Source organism: Loxodonta africana, chromosome 1, assembly GCF_030014295.1.
Source record: "Loxodonta africana isolate mLoxAfr1 chromosome 1, mLoxAfr1.hap2, whole genome shotgun sequence".
NCBI classification, from domain to species: domain Eukaryota; kingdom Metazoa; phylum Chordata; class Mammalia; order Proboscidea; family Elephantidae; genus Loxodonta; species Loxodonta africana.
This window is the reverse complement of record NC_087342.1, coordinates 118,199,779-118,215,802: the sequence shown is the minus strand read 5'-3', so window position 1 is coordinate 118,215,802 and position 16,024 is coordinate 118,199,779. Positions and strand designations below refer to the sequence as shown.

Genomic DNA, 16,024 nt, shown 5'->3' with positions numbered 1-16,024 from the left:
TAGTTTGTTCTATAAATCTTCATCAGTAATAATAATAAAAAAAGAAATCAAATGATGTATTGCATTGGGCAAATCTGCTGCAAAAGATCTCTTTAAGTGTTGAAAAGCAAAGATGTCAGTTTGAGAGGTAAGGTGCTTGCGATGCAATTAATTACTTATTATGGCCCTTCTAACCATGGTCTTTGTGACTACATGCAATGATTGAGTGGGGCTATGCAAATTAGGTATGTAGGATCTGTGATTATTGAGGTTATGTATCAACTTTGGAAACCCTGGTAGTGTACTGGTTAAGAGTTCAGCTGCTAACAAAAAGGGCGGCAATTCGAATCCACTAGGTATTCCTTAGAAACCCTATGGGGAACGTCTACTCTGTCTTGTAGGGTCACCATGAGTCAGAATGGAGTTGACGAAAACGGGGTTTTTTTTAATCAACTTTGGCAGGTGATGATTCCCTGTATTGCATGATTGTCCTCCATTTCGTGATCTGATGTAATTATCCTAATTATCCTCCATTTTATCTGGGATAAAATCTGGGATTTGCTGGCTTCCAAAGCCCCATGGGCCAAAGGCTATCACCTGACCTCATTCATCAGCTTCTGCAGCTTTATGAGCCAGCTGCTTGTGGTCTGACCTGCCAGTTTGGGTTCGTCGCCCCTACAGCTGATGTGTTGGGGGAAGCCTATGACTGACCCATGTATTTGGGATGTGACAGCCTCCACAACCATGTGAGCCATTTCCCTGATATAGTTCATGAGTTCTGTGATATGTTGCAGTGAATTACAGAACCCAAGGATGGGAGAGGGAGTACTGAGGGGAAGAGGAGTAGTTGATGTTAGAGATGATGAAGTGGGATAGAAATTTGGACAAGTTGAACATTTCTGGCTTCTTTAACCTCCGCTTCATAGGAACCAGCTTTGTCTGATCCTTACAAAAGAAACTATTCATCTAGTTGGTGTCAGAATGGTGGATTTCACTGCAACAGTCCAGACTCAAGGGAATACGTAGTTTTGGAAAAAGGAGGACAAAAGGGAGGATGAGAAACCATTGGTTTCTAGATGGGATAAAAAACACTCATGGATTTAGGCAGGTGTTATGTAGTAATCAGTTACCCAAGGCAAAAGCTATTCATGGAATTTAGAATTGGTGGATCTAACTCCTGAAGAATTGGCTACTTGGTTCCATATAGAAATACAGAGTGATAAGGAAAGGGCCAGACATACAATTCCTTGGCTACTGTTATTAGTAATAGGTACAATGGTGTGGAAAAAGAATATAGGGATAGATTTTAGCACCGAACCAAGCCCAGATTCAATCCAGTCAGAGATACTACCACTAGTCTCAGGGCTGGCCCAGAAACGAAAAATTGTGTTGGGACAACAGGAAATTCTCCTATGACCGTTGGTCATCAAGAAAGTAGTCCAGGAGGAAAACAGGCAAAATTAAGGAGCTATAGAAATCAGAAGGCTTAGCGTAAAGGAGTTGCTTCATTTTGTAGATCGCTATTGTCAGCTTTCTGAGGAACTGTTACTAAAATGGACTGTGAGAGTGTCTAATTTAGGGGAAGTGCCTTTAGTTTTTGAATGTTGCAGAATGGAAGAGTATGTTCAGGTTGATGCAAGACCTACTACTCACTATGGAACAGTCACAAATGATGACAACATCCATTTACACAGCAGGTTAACCCAGAGGGGACAGCCAGCCTGATGGACTGGATAAAATTTACAGTGATATTTGCTTACCCAGAGAATGAAAACTGCCCCTCTCTCCCTCTAAATACCTAAAGAACATTCCAAAGGATGCAGCTGATGTGCTGCTTATGGAAGCCATGCTGGAATGGCCTTATGGTGATCAGGATATTGATCCAATGATTATGTCCCTTACACAGGTCATGGCAGATATGGTAATAAAGGAAGCCCCTTCTATATGGGTACTCCATGTAACCTTGCTACTGTGAAACAAAGCAAAGATCTGAGAAGCCTTGTCAGATCTGTTGGCACAGCTTCCCCTCATGGGTGTTACAGATGCAAGAAACATAAGGGTGATTCATAGAACAGGAAGAAGCAATGGGGAAGAACTTACCCCAGCAGGACAGGGATTTTTAGATGGTTACTAAAAAATGGGATGAATATAGTGGACATTGATGGAGCTGACACAAACATTCTAATGCAGCACTACAGGAGGCTGGAAAGACCAACAAAAACTTTTGCTGGTCCTCCAACGTTAAAGAGGCATAAACAAGTCCATTCTATTCACCCTACTTTGGAGGTATTTAATGATGGGAATTCCTACCCAGGACCATTTGAAGCAGAGGCTCAGCTAGTTGATCAAGATAAAGATTGATGAAGGGGCTAGGGTCTTCTGGTCCAGCTCCCACTAAAGGACTCAAGGCCATACACACATGTGTGGGTGAAATGTCCCAGGGGTAAGGAAGAGACATTCTTGGGGCTCCTGAATACAGTAGCACAATGAATTGTAATTCCAAAACCTGAAAATAAAATCTTGAAGGAGTCTAAGGTTAGACTTGGGGGGATATGGTGATGCAATGGTTGATGGGACTAAGGTGAAAGTTTGGATGAGAATTGGAAGATTCAAATAGATCTTGTATGAAGTATCTGCACCTCCCTTACCTGAATGTATTATTGGTACAGATATTATGTCTAATTGGGGAACACTCCCTCTAGCTGATATTGTAAAACTGAAGGTGCGCAAGTCTGCCCTTAGGCCAGTATTGATTGGACATGCTAAAGGGAAACCATTACAATTGCTGGAACCCACTCAGGTTGTTAATTTGAAACAGTATAGGATACCAGGTGGACAAAAGGAGATTATTGCTTTGATTAAAGACATACTAAAGGCTTTTTTTTTTTTTAAAGGCTAGAGTGTTGGTGCCAACAAATTCCCTGTATAACAGCCCTATATGGCCAGTGAAAAAGGCAGATGGATAATGGAGGCTGACAGTAGACTCTCAAGGCCTAAATACAGTAGTGCCACCTGTGGCTTCAGCTCTTCCAGACATGTTATCAATGGTGCAGAAAATACAGCAGGCTACAGGAGACTGGTACTCAGTAACTGATCTTGCAAAAGTCTTTTCCTCCACCCCAATCTCAGAAAAGAGCCAGCTGCAGTTTGGTTTCACCTGGTAAGGATCCCATTTACTTTCACTGCATTGCTACAGGGTTACTTTAATTCACCAGCTTAGTGTAATAATTTGATTAGAAGAGACTTGGACTTAGTATAGATCTCAAATGTAATGATACATTACATTGACAATATTATGTTACTATCAAACACCTAAGAACAGGCTAGGGCTGATATGAATACAGTGGTGGCCCACATGACCAACAGAGTCTGATTAATAAACTCAGCAAAAATCCAAGGGCCCAAATGGTGAAATTCTTGGGAATAACTTGGGCAGGAGCCACCTGTGATATTTTGCAGGCAACTAAGAATAAGTTGTCACTACCTACCCCCAATACTAAACAGGAGACTCAACATTTAGTTGGTTTATTTGGATTTTGGAGAACATATATTCCACCTGAGAATATTGCTGGCCCCAATCCATAAAACCACTTGGAAGAAAACTGCATTCAAATGGGGGTCAGAGCAACAGTAAGCTATGTCTGAATTAAAGAAAGTGATTTCACTCTCCCTGCCTTTAGGCCCTTATGGTCCACATTCAGACATGATTTTGGAGGTGTCTGCCACACATACTGATGCAGACCAGAGCTTATGGGAAAAACCTGAGAAGGCAGCCATACAGTGATCACTAGGATTCTGGACTAGAAATTTTCCAGATCCTGCAGCACAATACATGCCATTTGAAAAGCAATTACTTGCCTGTATTGGGTGTTGATTGAGACTGCCTCAATGACAGAAGGACATAAAATCATCACGAGAGTCGGAATACCCATAATGTCTTGAATGATGTCAGAGAAACACTCTAATAAGGAAGACAGTTCCCAAAATAGTTCCATAGTAAAATGAAATGGTTCCTACGAGAACAAGCTACTGGAGGAATGCAGGAAGGTACTCACCATATCCACGAGCAGGCAGCATCTTTTTCCATAGGTCCTACCTTGGAACCATCTGAGAAGCTGCCAGAGCCCATTGCTATATCGACAGTGTCCTATGAACGGCTTTCTACTAACCAGCAGAAGGCTGCTTAGTTCACGGGTGGCAGTTCCAGCGTACACGAACAACATGTGATGTGGAAATCTGCTGCATTAACACCAGCAGTTGGAAAGACTCTGATTGAAGACAGTAAGAACAGATCAGCTAAATGGGCTGACCTGTATGCTGTCTTCCTATCCATGATGGAAGAATTGTGCAATGGTGAGAGACCATTGCATAATTTTTACCGATCTATTTTTTTTTTTTTTATGGGCAGTGACCAATGGCCTGGCTATATGGTCAGGCAAATGGGTTATGGAAAACTGGACTATTAAATGGGCACCCATGTGGGGTATGGACCTATGGGAAGCACTCTGGGAATTTAGAGGGCTCATTAGCATAGGACATGTCCATGCCCCATCAGAAAACCCCCCTTCCTGGATCAGAAGGCAATTGGAATCAGCAAGCAGATCTGTTGGTATGTTCACTTGAGGTGGTCTATTGGGTCCGTGAAATAAGCAGACATGGAGTGCTGCAGGAATGCAGAAATAAGCTGAATCTGGACACATCTCCCCTGCATCTTCTGAGGCACGAAATGCCAATAAGGACTGCTCTGTCTGTCAGCAAGAAAGAGGTTGCAGATGGCTATAGGGAAGACTCCCTAGGGGGAAGGCCCTGCACATAGCTAGCAAGTTGATTATATTGGACCAATTACGCCGGTGGCACCAAGTGACTACAAATGGGTCCTCACAGGAATAGATAGTTACTCTGGACTGGGCCCTGCATATCACATGACAGATGTAAATGCCAAAAATACCATTAAGAGATTGGGACAAAAGATACTGTATCAATTTGGGTCACCAAGTTGTATTTCATCAGACCAAGGAATGCACTTTACAGCCCACAGAGTGCAGCAATGGACCAAGAAACATTAAATGGGCGTATCATGTTGCATACCACCCTCAAAGTAGTAGTTTGATAGAGAATTGGAACGGGAAATTGAAACATTTGTATCTAAAACAGGGGGAGAGTAATGCATGAAGGGCTTGCTCACTCACTTTCATGTGTTTGTGCTCACACTCAGCATGAGGGGGACAAAGGGAGGATCACCACTAGACAAATTCCTGTGCTTCTCTGGGGGATCTGGGGAAGGGGGGCTAGGGGAGGACACTGGTGCCACGGTACAGTGCTTTCCCACATCATCTAAAATTGCTTTTTTCCTGCTGGATGCTGCGATCCCAGGACCAGGTATGCAGCTGCAGGTGCTGGAAGCAGGGGTGATCCCTAAGCAAGAGACTGTAACTATACTCCTCAACATGTACACCAGAATTCCCAAGGGCCTGATGAGATGGATTGTACCTTCCCCTGATCTGGCAAAATCAGAGCTGACAGTGAATACTGCTGTATTGCCTAGTGGGCAAGATAGCCCACTAGTGTTGTACCTGTGTAAACCTACCCAACATGAATGGGAGTAGACCGAGGGAGAAGTACTTGTTAGACTGGTCTCACTACCAGCAATCTGGACTCACACTGCAGCTGGACCTTACGTCCCTTCCCAAGGTGGAAACGTTTGGGTGAAAATAAATCACAAATGGAAGGAAGGAGAAATAACAGCTGAAGGCAAAAGAATGAATAAATGGGTTATGCAGTGAGGGAAATCTAACATTATGCTGATACCTCGAGAGACTCAGAGCAAAGGAATAACCTTCTTTCATTTAATTTTTATCAGAGGCCAGAAAGGGTGAAAAAGAGACGAACTATTGGAGAACCTGACCAGAGCAGATGGACACCTGCAGCAGGCCTCAGTGGTTGGTACCTGAGTAATCTCACCCTTAGGACTCTTTTGCTTTACTGAAGGGCTAATTGTCAATGACTGTTTTAAACTTCTAAAATTATTGGGAGAAGGAAGTTAATCCTTCAAGTATGAAAGAGTCAATAGCTAGAAGAGCCAGGGAGTGGCCTGCAGTGCAATGCATTACTTAATATAGTCCTTCTAGCCATGGTCTTTGTGACTTACACACAATGATTGAGTGGGACCATACAAATAAGGTGTATGAAATTTGTGATGGTTGGAGTTGCTTATGTGTCAACTTGGCTAGGCCACGATTCCCAGTATTGTATGAGTGTCCTATTTGGTGATCTGATGTAATTATCCTAATTGTCTTCTATTCTGTGTATCGTAAATCCTAACCTACTACATGTTAATGAGACAGGATTGGTGTGGGGTGTACCTCAAGTCCCACCCTTACTCAAGTACGCCCTTCCCTGGGGTGTAGCCTATAACTAATGAATATATGTGGGGGCCCTGGTGGGGTTCTCTCTCTCTACTTTCTGAATACTGCGTTTGGTTTGTTACTCTCTGACCTGCTGATTCTGGGATTTGGCAGCTTCCTCAGCCCCATGGGCCAGTGGCCTATTGTCTAGCCTGATTCACCAGTTTCTGCAGCCTTGTGAACCAGCAACCTACGGTCTGACCTGCTGGTTTGGGTTTATCACCCCCTACAGCCATGTGTGTTGGGAGAAGCCTATGCCTGACCCATGGATTTGGGACTTGCAAGCCTCCAAAACCACGTAAGCCATTTCCTTAATATGGTCCGTGAGTTCTGTGAGACATCGCAGTGAATTATGGAAGCCAAGGACAGGAGAGAGAGTTCTGAGGGGAGGAGGAGTAGTTGATGTTAGAGATGATGGAGTGGTACAGAAAACTGGAAAAGTTAGACATTTGGGACATCTTTAACCTCCACCTCATAAGAACCAGGTTTATGCCGATCCTTATAAAAGAAATTATTTATTTAGTCCACCTGATCTAAGCCATGGTATTTTCAGTTGCCTCATATGCATGTGAAAGCTGGACAATGGATAAGAGAGATCAAAGAAGAACTGATGCTTTGAATTATGGTGTTGGTGAATATTGAATATATCATGGACTGCCAGAAGAATGAACAAATCTGTCTTGGAAGATGTACAGCTTCTTTGGAAGCAAGGATGGCGAGACTTTGTCTCATGTACTTTGGACATGTTATCAGGAGGGGCGAGTCCCTGGAGAAGGACATCATGCTTGGTAAGGTGAAACGTAAGTGAAAAAGAGGAAGGCCCACGATGAGATGTATTGACACAGTGGCTGCAACAATGGGCTCAAACACAGCAACAATTGGGAAAATGGGGCACGACCAGGCAGTGTTTTGTTATGTTGTATATAAGGTCACAATGAGTCAGAACTGACTCAACAACACTTAACAACACAACAACAACATCTCATTTAGTCCTCACAATAACCTTGTGGAATGGGAAAGATAAAATAATAGTTACTGATGATATACCTCCCACTCAAGCTAGGAACAAGCACCTAAAAGTAAGAATGGCTAACATTTATTAAGTACCTACCATGTACCGTGAAGGTCACAAATGATTAATGTGTTCAGCTGTAACTGGAAGTTGGTGGTCAAAACCAAACACAGAGGTGCTGGAAGAAAGGCCTAGAGATCTGTTTCCAAAGGTCACAGCCATTGAATTATGGTGTTGGAAAAGAATATTGCATATACTACGGACTGCTATAAGAATGAACAAATCTGTCTTGGAAGAAGCACAGCCAGAATGCTCCTCTAAAGGGAGGTTCGCAAGACTTCATCTCAAGTACTTTGGGCATGTTATCAGGAAAAATCAGTCCCTGGAGAAGGACATTATGCTTGGTAAAGTACAGGGTCAGTGAAAAAGAGGAAGCCCCTCAATGAGATGGATTGACATGGTGCCTGAAGCCATTTGGAGAAGAGCTACCCAACAACTAGAAACACCCATCTTGGACTATTATGTGAGCAAGAAATAAGCTTCTATTAATATTTTTTAACCATTAGATATGTTTATTTATTGCAGTAGCTACTTTTATTCAAACCAGTGCATCCCCTATAAAGTGCAAGAAAGAGCTAAGTATTTTGAAGTTGAAAGACATCCTACCACCCAAATTAAATGTTTTTGCATTGTCTGTACTAATTTTGTACTAATTATCACACATTTGTTTGCACTTGCTTAATAAGTGTAGTAGGAATATTCATTCAACTGTCTTAGACTTTCCCATGCATTAAAAACCTCTAATGAAAACATCTGCTCAGAATGTATCAATTTGCCAGGGGTTAAAAATAACGTAGCATAAAAGTTCAGGCTGCACACTCATTTGTTATTCAGAAAGGATGACAGAAAAATAAATAAATAAATAAATAGAAACAAGTGGTGGCCCCAATAAAGCTAAGTAAGGTAATTTGTAATGGCACTAAATAATGATTTATGTTCCTGGAATGCTTGCTATTTACAATACATACGAAAAATATGGGAAAAGTGCATTTGGAATTTAACTCTGAAGCATTATTTTGATACTATCCTAAGTAAGTAAGTAAGTACACCCTGCTAAATATAAAAAAAAGTTTAGTATCTTTATGCATACATACATATGTATCAAAGATTTATGATGACTACAAAGTAGGCAATATCACAACATAATCAAACACCTAATATACAGTATAATGGGTCTATAATGCTGTATGCTTAGCCTTATTGTGATGTGATTACTTTTTTTATTTTCTCATAATCATAAAAAATCTAACAAGCAAAAAAATGAAATTTCAGAATCATAAAATTACTGAGATTAGAATTATCATAGTCTAATCCACTGATTTCTTTTTCCTCCAATCCATTGACCTTTTCCTTTCATCAGTCATATTAAGCTTTCTGTCATTTCAGTAATATCCTAAACCTCTTGTTTTTCCTGGCTCCTCATTGCACCCATCTGGAAAACTATCAGCCTTTGGATGAACTCAAATACCCTTTTTCTTTGTGTACACCCAAGCAGCTGGCCATACTGCTGAAAGCGCACAAAGGAGGGCAGATTGGTACCATCACCACTGTGTGGCAATTCTACCAGTTTCCTCTGTTCCCTCTTCTCTACTGCACGATGACCTTTGCAAACCATCTCTATTCTCTGCAAATTTCTGACAATGCATTCTGTTCAACACCTATTCCCTCTATAAATAAACTTACTTTCTACTTTCTGGAGATAAAAGAAGCCATCTGATAACAATTTTCCTCAATTTACCACCACCTCACGTGCTAACGCATTTTTTATGTAACTTTATTTTCTCTATCTTCTCTACTGATACAGTAGAGAAGCTGTTCCTTCTCCTCTCTGAGACTAATCTCAACACATACTCTCTGGATCCCAACCCTTTCAGCTTTATAGTTTCTCAGCGATCTTATAATATCACTCTCTCTCCCTCCGTTTTCTTTTTTTTTAAACCTCACTGCCCTCTCCTGTTTTCTAGCCAGTCATTAAATATTAGATTTCCCTATGACTTAGTCTCAACCTTTCTTTTCTTTTTCTTCTGTCCAGTCCCACCCATTTCAACATTCACCTCTCCTCTAGTACTGAGATCTGGGTTTTTTTTTTTTTTTTTGTGGGTTAGCACTGAGATCAGTATATCTACCTGCCTGCTCTGGTATCTGCATTTTTCCATCTCAAAGAAACTCAAAATCATCAGATCCAAAAGTGAACTTTTTTGCCATCTGAATGTATGGCACTACTGTCCATCCAGTTCATGAAACCATGATTCTAAGAGTGGGCCATCCTTGCCTCCTCCCTCCCAACACTCCATTCCAAATCCACATCATGTCTGCTAGCTTTTCTCCTTAAATATCACTTAATCCACCCATGTCTCCCCAACTTTCCAACATCATTCCAAGTCCAGACTAATATCTTTAACTTAGCCTACCATAATTAGCCTCTTTATATCAAAGTCTTCACAGACAGATCCGTCATTACAACATACAAATAAGATCATGCCCCCTTCCTATTTAAAACAACTCAATGACTCCCTTTGCTCTTAAAATCCTTAACAAAATCCTTAATATCTTCACCAAAATCTGTAACAAGGCCTACAAGTTTTTGTCTTCTGAGATTCAGCAAATCTAGCCTTCTCTGAGAGCATACAAACGTCCTATAGACTTCTAACCACGAGTTTGCACGAGTTGTTCCCTTTGCCTGGAATGTTCTCCTCTCTACCTAGTCACTTCCTGTACAACCCATAAATCTCATCTCACACTTTCTTCCTCAGGGACATTTCTCAGATCCCAAGACCAGATCAAGTCGATCATATGCCCTCTTACCATTTTCCACTCTGTCTTTATAAAATATATCATAATTTTACATTTATCATATGTTTTTGTTCAATAACTAGCTGCATCATGAGGAAAGGAAATGTTTTGATTTTGCTTACCATGCCTAGGGCCCAGCACAATACCAGGAGTACCATGGATACACTTTTAATATTTGTCAAACACATAGAAAAGAGAAACTTATAAATCATATGACATTTTTCATTCAATAAAATGTTTCTATAACTATAGTATCCATAGTGAGGATGGACATAGTCATGGAAAGAGGAATGAAATGAGATTATTAAGAGCAAAGAAAGACATCACAAGCTCATATCTACCTAACGCAATCCTGTAGTTTATTCATGTGGGAGGATATAGCCTTTATCATCTTACGCTAGAATCAACTGTGTATGTGTCTGCCTCACTCCCTAAACTCCTTAAAGGCAGGGATTATGTATTCATCCTCCTTGTACTCCCCAGTGTTGGGCACTTGAAAGGAGCTCGAGCTCACTTGTTCAAGTAAGTTAAATCTAATAGCTTTGTGTTCCACAGAAATTGCGCAAATAGAATTTGTTGAGAAAAATTTGTAAGGTACTCTGTAGGAGTATATTAAGTTCTCTGATAAGGAACATTAGCTTTCTTGGGTTATTTGATTACTCTCTAATTCACTGATGCATTAATTTCCTGAATGTGGTAATTACCAAAACAGGAATTACTAATGGAGAAATGAATTAAAATCAACCACTCTAGAGCACCTAACAACACCCAGACGACCTAAAATATTTCTGAAAAAAATAAACATATTCTCTGGAAGCTATTTGCCTACTAGCAAAATTAGCCTTGTTAAATGTTACATGTGTAAGATGAACTTTAAAAGATGCCAATTTTCTAGAACTTTACAAAAGTGAGCACACTACTACAATTGATAAACTAAATATGGAGAATACACAGAGAATGAATGATTAAATATAGACATAATTCATATCTTGTTCAACTCTGGGATGGATGAATGTAGGAATAGAGTGAAGAAAATATGACCAGCACTGCTAAATATGGCTATTGTTGTTGTTAGGTGCCAAGGAGTCGATTTCAACTCATAGTGACCCCACAGAACTGCCCCAGAGGGTTTTTATAGCTATAATCTTTATGGAAGCAAATCACCAAGTCTTTCTCCCACAGAGCCACTGGGTGAGTTCGAGTTTCCAACCTTGCAGTTAGCAGTCAAGCACTTAACCATTTGTGCCACCAAAAGAAAAATGATCAGTTTTAATAAATCCAAAGAGTCTTCATAAAAAATGTTGGTATTTTCAGGATTCTCTGAATGAGAGGAAAAATTACTTAAATCATTTAGTGTGTGGAGGGAAAGTTTTTCCTGATCAAGGATGTCAATAGAGAAGAAAAAAAATGATTATGAAACATAGAAGAGATTTAAAAGGAATGGAAATTTCAAATTGAAGGGAAAGCAGGGAATTAAGGTAGAAATTAATTTCCAGTTAAAGGGGCAGTATAAAGCCATTTTTATCCATTTCCCTCCCTGAAGAGTCATTAAACAATTAAGAGTAGAAAAAGCAAAGCAAAACAAAGCAAGTTAAGAAAACTCATCTCCCTCTTCTATCTTTAGTGAATCAAATAGCCATAACCCTAAATGACAACTTCAAAGAATAATTGAAGGGCTCATTTTGTTCTGTACCAAATAAGTGTGGAGCCAACACTCCCCACAAAACTCCACACCTCTGACTCTTTTTTTCCAGTTGCCACTGAGTAGACTCCGAGTAGAATTGTGCTTCATAGGCTATTCATTGACTTGATTTTTTGGAAGTCATTTGCCAGGCCTTTCTTCCAAGGTACCTCTGGGTTGGCTAAAATTTCTAGCCTTTCAGTTAGCAGTTCAGTATATTTACTATTTGCACCACACAGGGACCACCCCCCCAGCCTGAATACAAATAATTGCCCCTAAAATATGTAGGACAGTCCAGAAACACTCCTCAGATCTTTATAACTCGGGCCATGAGCAAGCCATGAATATCTGGGGATATATCAGTCCCATTCCACACAACCCATGGGAGGTCAGCTGAAGGAGAAACCATGTTGGAACCCAGTTGTATTGCTAAAGTTCCAGCCACTCTGCAAAGGCACAAAGCAGCAAAGAGCTATAAAATAAGGGAAGACATGCTGCCTGGACAAAAGAAAGAATAGATTTGTTAAGCATGAGTTGAAAATTGAGTCAAAGCTAAAGAGTGCCTCAGCTTTCTCCTCCAAGTTCTCCCCACTCTGTTTTTCAACAACGAGCCTCCCCATTCAAAGATGAGTAATACGAACAGAAAACTATCATAGAACTTTAGCTTAAAAAGCATTCTTTCACTGAACAGAAAAATATCGTGTATTTATTGATTAGCATTGTATTAGTTGGATCCCTAGGCAGTACAAATGGTTAAGCATTTGGCTGCTAACTGAAAGGCTTTGAGTCCACTCAGAGGCACTTCCAAAGAAAGCTGGTGATCCACTTTCAAAAAATTCCGTGGAATGCAGTTCCATTCTGACACACATGGGGTCACTCAAGAAGAACTGGTTGGTTGGTTGATTGGTTGGTATATATCTAACGAAAAACCAAAAAAACAAATCCGTTGCCATTGAGCCAATTCCAACTCATAGCTACCCTATGGAACAGAGTAGAACTGCTGTCTAGGATTTACTAGGCTGAAATCTTTACAGGAGAAGATCACTAGATCTTTTCTCCTATGGAGCTGCTGGAAGGGTTCAAACCATCTTTGGTTAGCAGCTAAGCACTTAACCATTGCCAAGCATTTTGGATAAAAATGGAACAAACAAACAACAACAACTGCAAAGCCTTTTCTGTAGCTTTTTTTTTTTTTTTTTTTTTAACTAGAGGTAGAATTTGAAGGAGAGTTTACAGACTGGGCCAGATCAAAATAAGACTGAGAAGGCAATGGGGAAGTGGTCTCAGATGACTGCACTGTCCTTCTGAGCAGGGCCTGTTTGTGAAATGACTTTTTCTTGAGATGCAATCACCAAACAACTTTGAACCTGTTTGTCCTTGCTTAGCTAAATGTATTTTACTCACAAATTTGATAAATTTAATCTCCATAATTTTCACATAAATATAAAATAACTTTCTCCTTACCCTCTGCCATTTGTAATTCCATTCAAAACCTTCTTCCCAAATCATAACATACTTTGGATTCACATCCTTCCCTTGATTATGCCATGTGTAGAATTTAATTAAATGATATATTTCCTTTTCCCTTAGAATAGATCATTGGGAAGTATTTACCGGTAAGTGATAGAAAGGAAGTGGTCATCCACCCAGAATATTGAGTTGTTCTTTTACTGGACTTTAAAATAAAGACTAAAGAGTGACAAAGCTTAGATAATTTTTGATTTGTAACAGAACCTCTCATACAAAGAGGAATTGCTGGGAGAGAGGCAAGATGGCAACGTAAGCAGTTAAACACGCTCACACTCCCACAACAACTAGAGAAAAAATAAAATAAAAAATGTGGTGGAAATAAGGAACTCAGAACTCTGGAAACCAGTCAAAGAGATACAACATCTAACTGAAAGCTGAACAAAGAATAAAGTGACGAGGTAAAAAAAGTTTATTGTGTATATACTTCCTCCTCCTAGCCTCTGTAGCAGTGGGGACTGCAGGTGCTCAGAACTGCCCCCTTTGGGCCCAGGAGTGTGAGGAGCAGAGTTAGCTTTTGCTGCCAAACTGTTGTGTTGACTCTTCCTATCTATCTAGGGGCTGCCAGAAAAACTGAGGAGAAACTAGGTCCTCAGGGAATAGCCAGTCCCTGCTACTTCTGGCTGGAATGGAGAGAACTAATTTGCATAGCCTGCAGGCTCCCAGAATCTAATAGGAGCAATTTACCTCAACCTTTTTAAACCCTCAGGGGTCACAAATAATAGGCTTCTAAAGGCTGAAATTTGAGAAAGGCCTGTGCTGGGTGTGTTTATGGTAAAAGTTAAAATTTTTAAAGCAATGAGATAGATTAAAAAATTGTAAAGATCTGCCTCTCCACCAAATTACCTACTGCTCGTTAAAGAGCTCTTAGAACCATTTTAGGGTTCCGGAAGCATAGCAGACATTTAAATCAACTAGGGATGTTCTTAACGAAGGAATAAGCTGTAGATCTTTCCTAAGTGAACCACATGTACCAACTGGCTAATATCCCCCATTCCTCAGCATCCTCCCCCTCCCTCATGGAGGTGGGGACTGTGATCCATGTTCCCAGGTCAGCTCTCTGGTGCCAAGGCAGGCAGTGGGGGCTGTCTCCTCCAAGGTTTTTGGGTTTCACAGTTTGTAGAAAAGGCTTGATTCAGTGGGGCCCTGAAAGGTCCAAACATACATGGAGATTTCTTCTTTTCTCAGTGCTGTGTCATTGCTGGCAGGATCAAAGGGCCAGAGTGCACCCTAGTGGAATAAGCCAGGCCACTTACTGACTGTAGCAATAACAGAATTGAAACTCATACTCTACAAAAAGTAATTTGGAAAAGGCACTAAACAAACAGTCAACTACAGCCTACATCAAGTAACAATAGCAATTCCTGAAGTACAAGGAAATCTTCAAAACACTAGGAGAACGAGGGCTCTGGCTCCAGTCTTTATTATCCATACACATTCTGGAAGTCCAGACTTTTCAACAATAGAGCAAGTTGCTAAGCAGTCTATTGCAATCATCAATAATTAGGGGAAAATAATAAAATTAAAAATATATACATACAATTACAATTCCTGGGGAAGGAAAAGATTCTGTGTTCCAGAGATATCACAATATTCAAATATTCAAATGTCACAGTGTCAACAGAAAATTACAAGGCACACAAAGAAGCAGAAAAATAACACAATCGAAAGAACAATACAAAGAGATAGAAAGCGGCCATTTGGAAGCCTGGATAATGGGCAAAACAGAGGACTTTAAAACAACAACATTAAATATACTTAAAGAATTTAAAGAACACAGACAATGAACTAAAGGAAATCAGGACACAAAATGAGAATTTCAATAAGGAGATAGAAACAAGGAAGAATTACTGGTACCTAAATGCACTTTTTTTCTTTTAAATGCACTACATGGAAACCCTGGTGGCATAGTGGTTAACAGCTATGACTGCTAACTAAAAGGTCAGCAGTTCAAATTCACCAGGTGCTCATTTGAAACTCTATGGGGCAGTTCTACTCAGTCTTATAGGGTCGCTATGAGTCACAATTGACTTGATGGCAACAGGTGTGTTTTTCTTTTTTTTTTTAATGCACTACATGGAGCCCTGGTGAAGCAGTGATTAAGAGCTCAGGCTGCTAACCAAAAGTCTGGCAGTTCAAATCCAGCAGCTGCTCCTTGGAAACCCTATGGGGCGGTTCTACTCTGTCCTATAGGGTTGCTATGAGTCCCAATCGACTTGACAGCAACAGGTTTGGTTTTTTCTTTTTTTTGGTTTAAACGCACTACATACAATCATTTCAAGGTTCATTTCCCAAAAGCATTAAAAGAATTTTTTTTTTTTTTTAGAGAAATTGCCTTACCCAGTGAGTTTGACTGCATGTGTCCGAAGCTTTTGATATTTTTCTGATTCTTCACTTGTGCGGATAACATGTCTATATATTCCTGTCTTATAATGGAAGAAATCCTCGTGGACTTGCATTATAGCTAAAATAAAAGCCAACAGGATAAAAGGACAGTTTTGTTTGTTTGTTTTGTTTTTAAATTTTCTTTAAAAATCTACAGAAATTCTCACAGAAAAATTACTGCGT

General features: G+C 40.2%; 1 protein-coding gene across 1 annotated transcript in view; it reads right to left on the bottom strand.

Moving 5' to 3' along the window:
• Positions 1–16,024, bottom strand: part of TINAG (tubulointerstitial nephritis antigen) — a 112,026-nt gene that overhangs the window by 42,693 nt on the left and 53,309 nt on the right. The window contains exon 9 of the mRNA XM_003404131.4: positions 15,797–15,920. Within this exon, the coding sequence (XP_003404179.1) occupies positions 15,797–15,920 (124 nt within the window). The remainder of the gene's footprint in view (positions 1–15,796; positions 15,921–16,024) is intronic.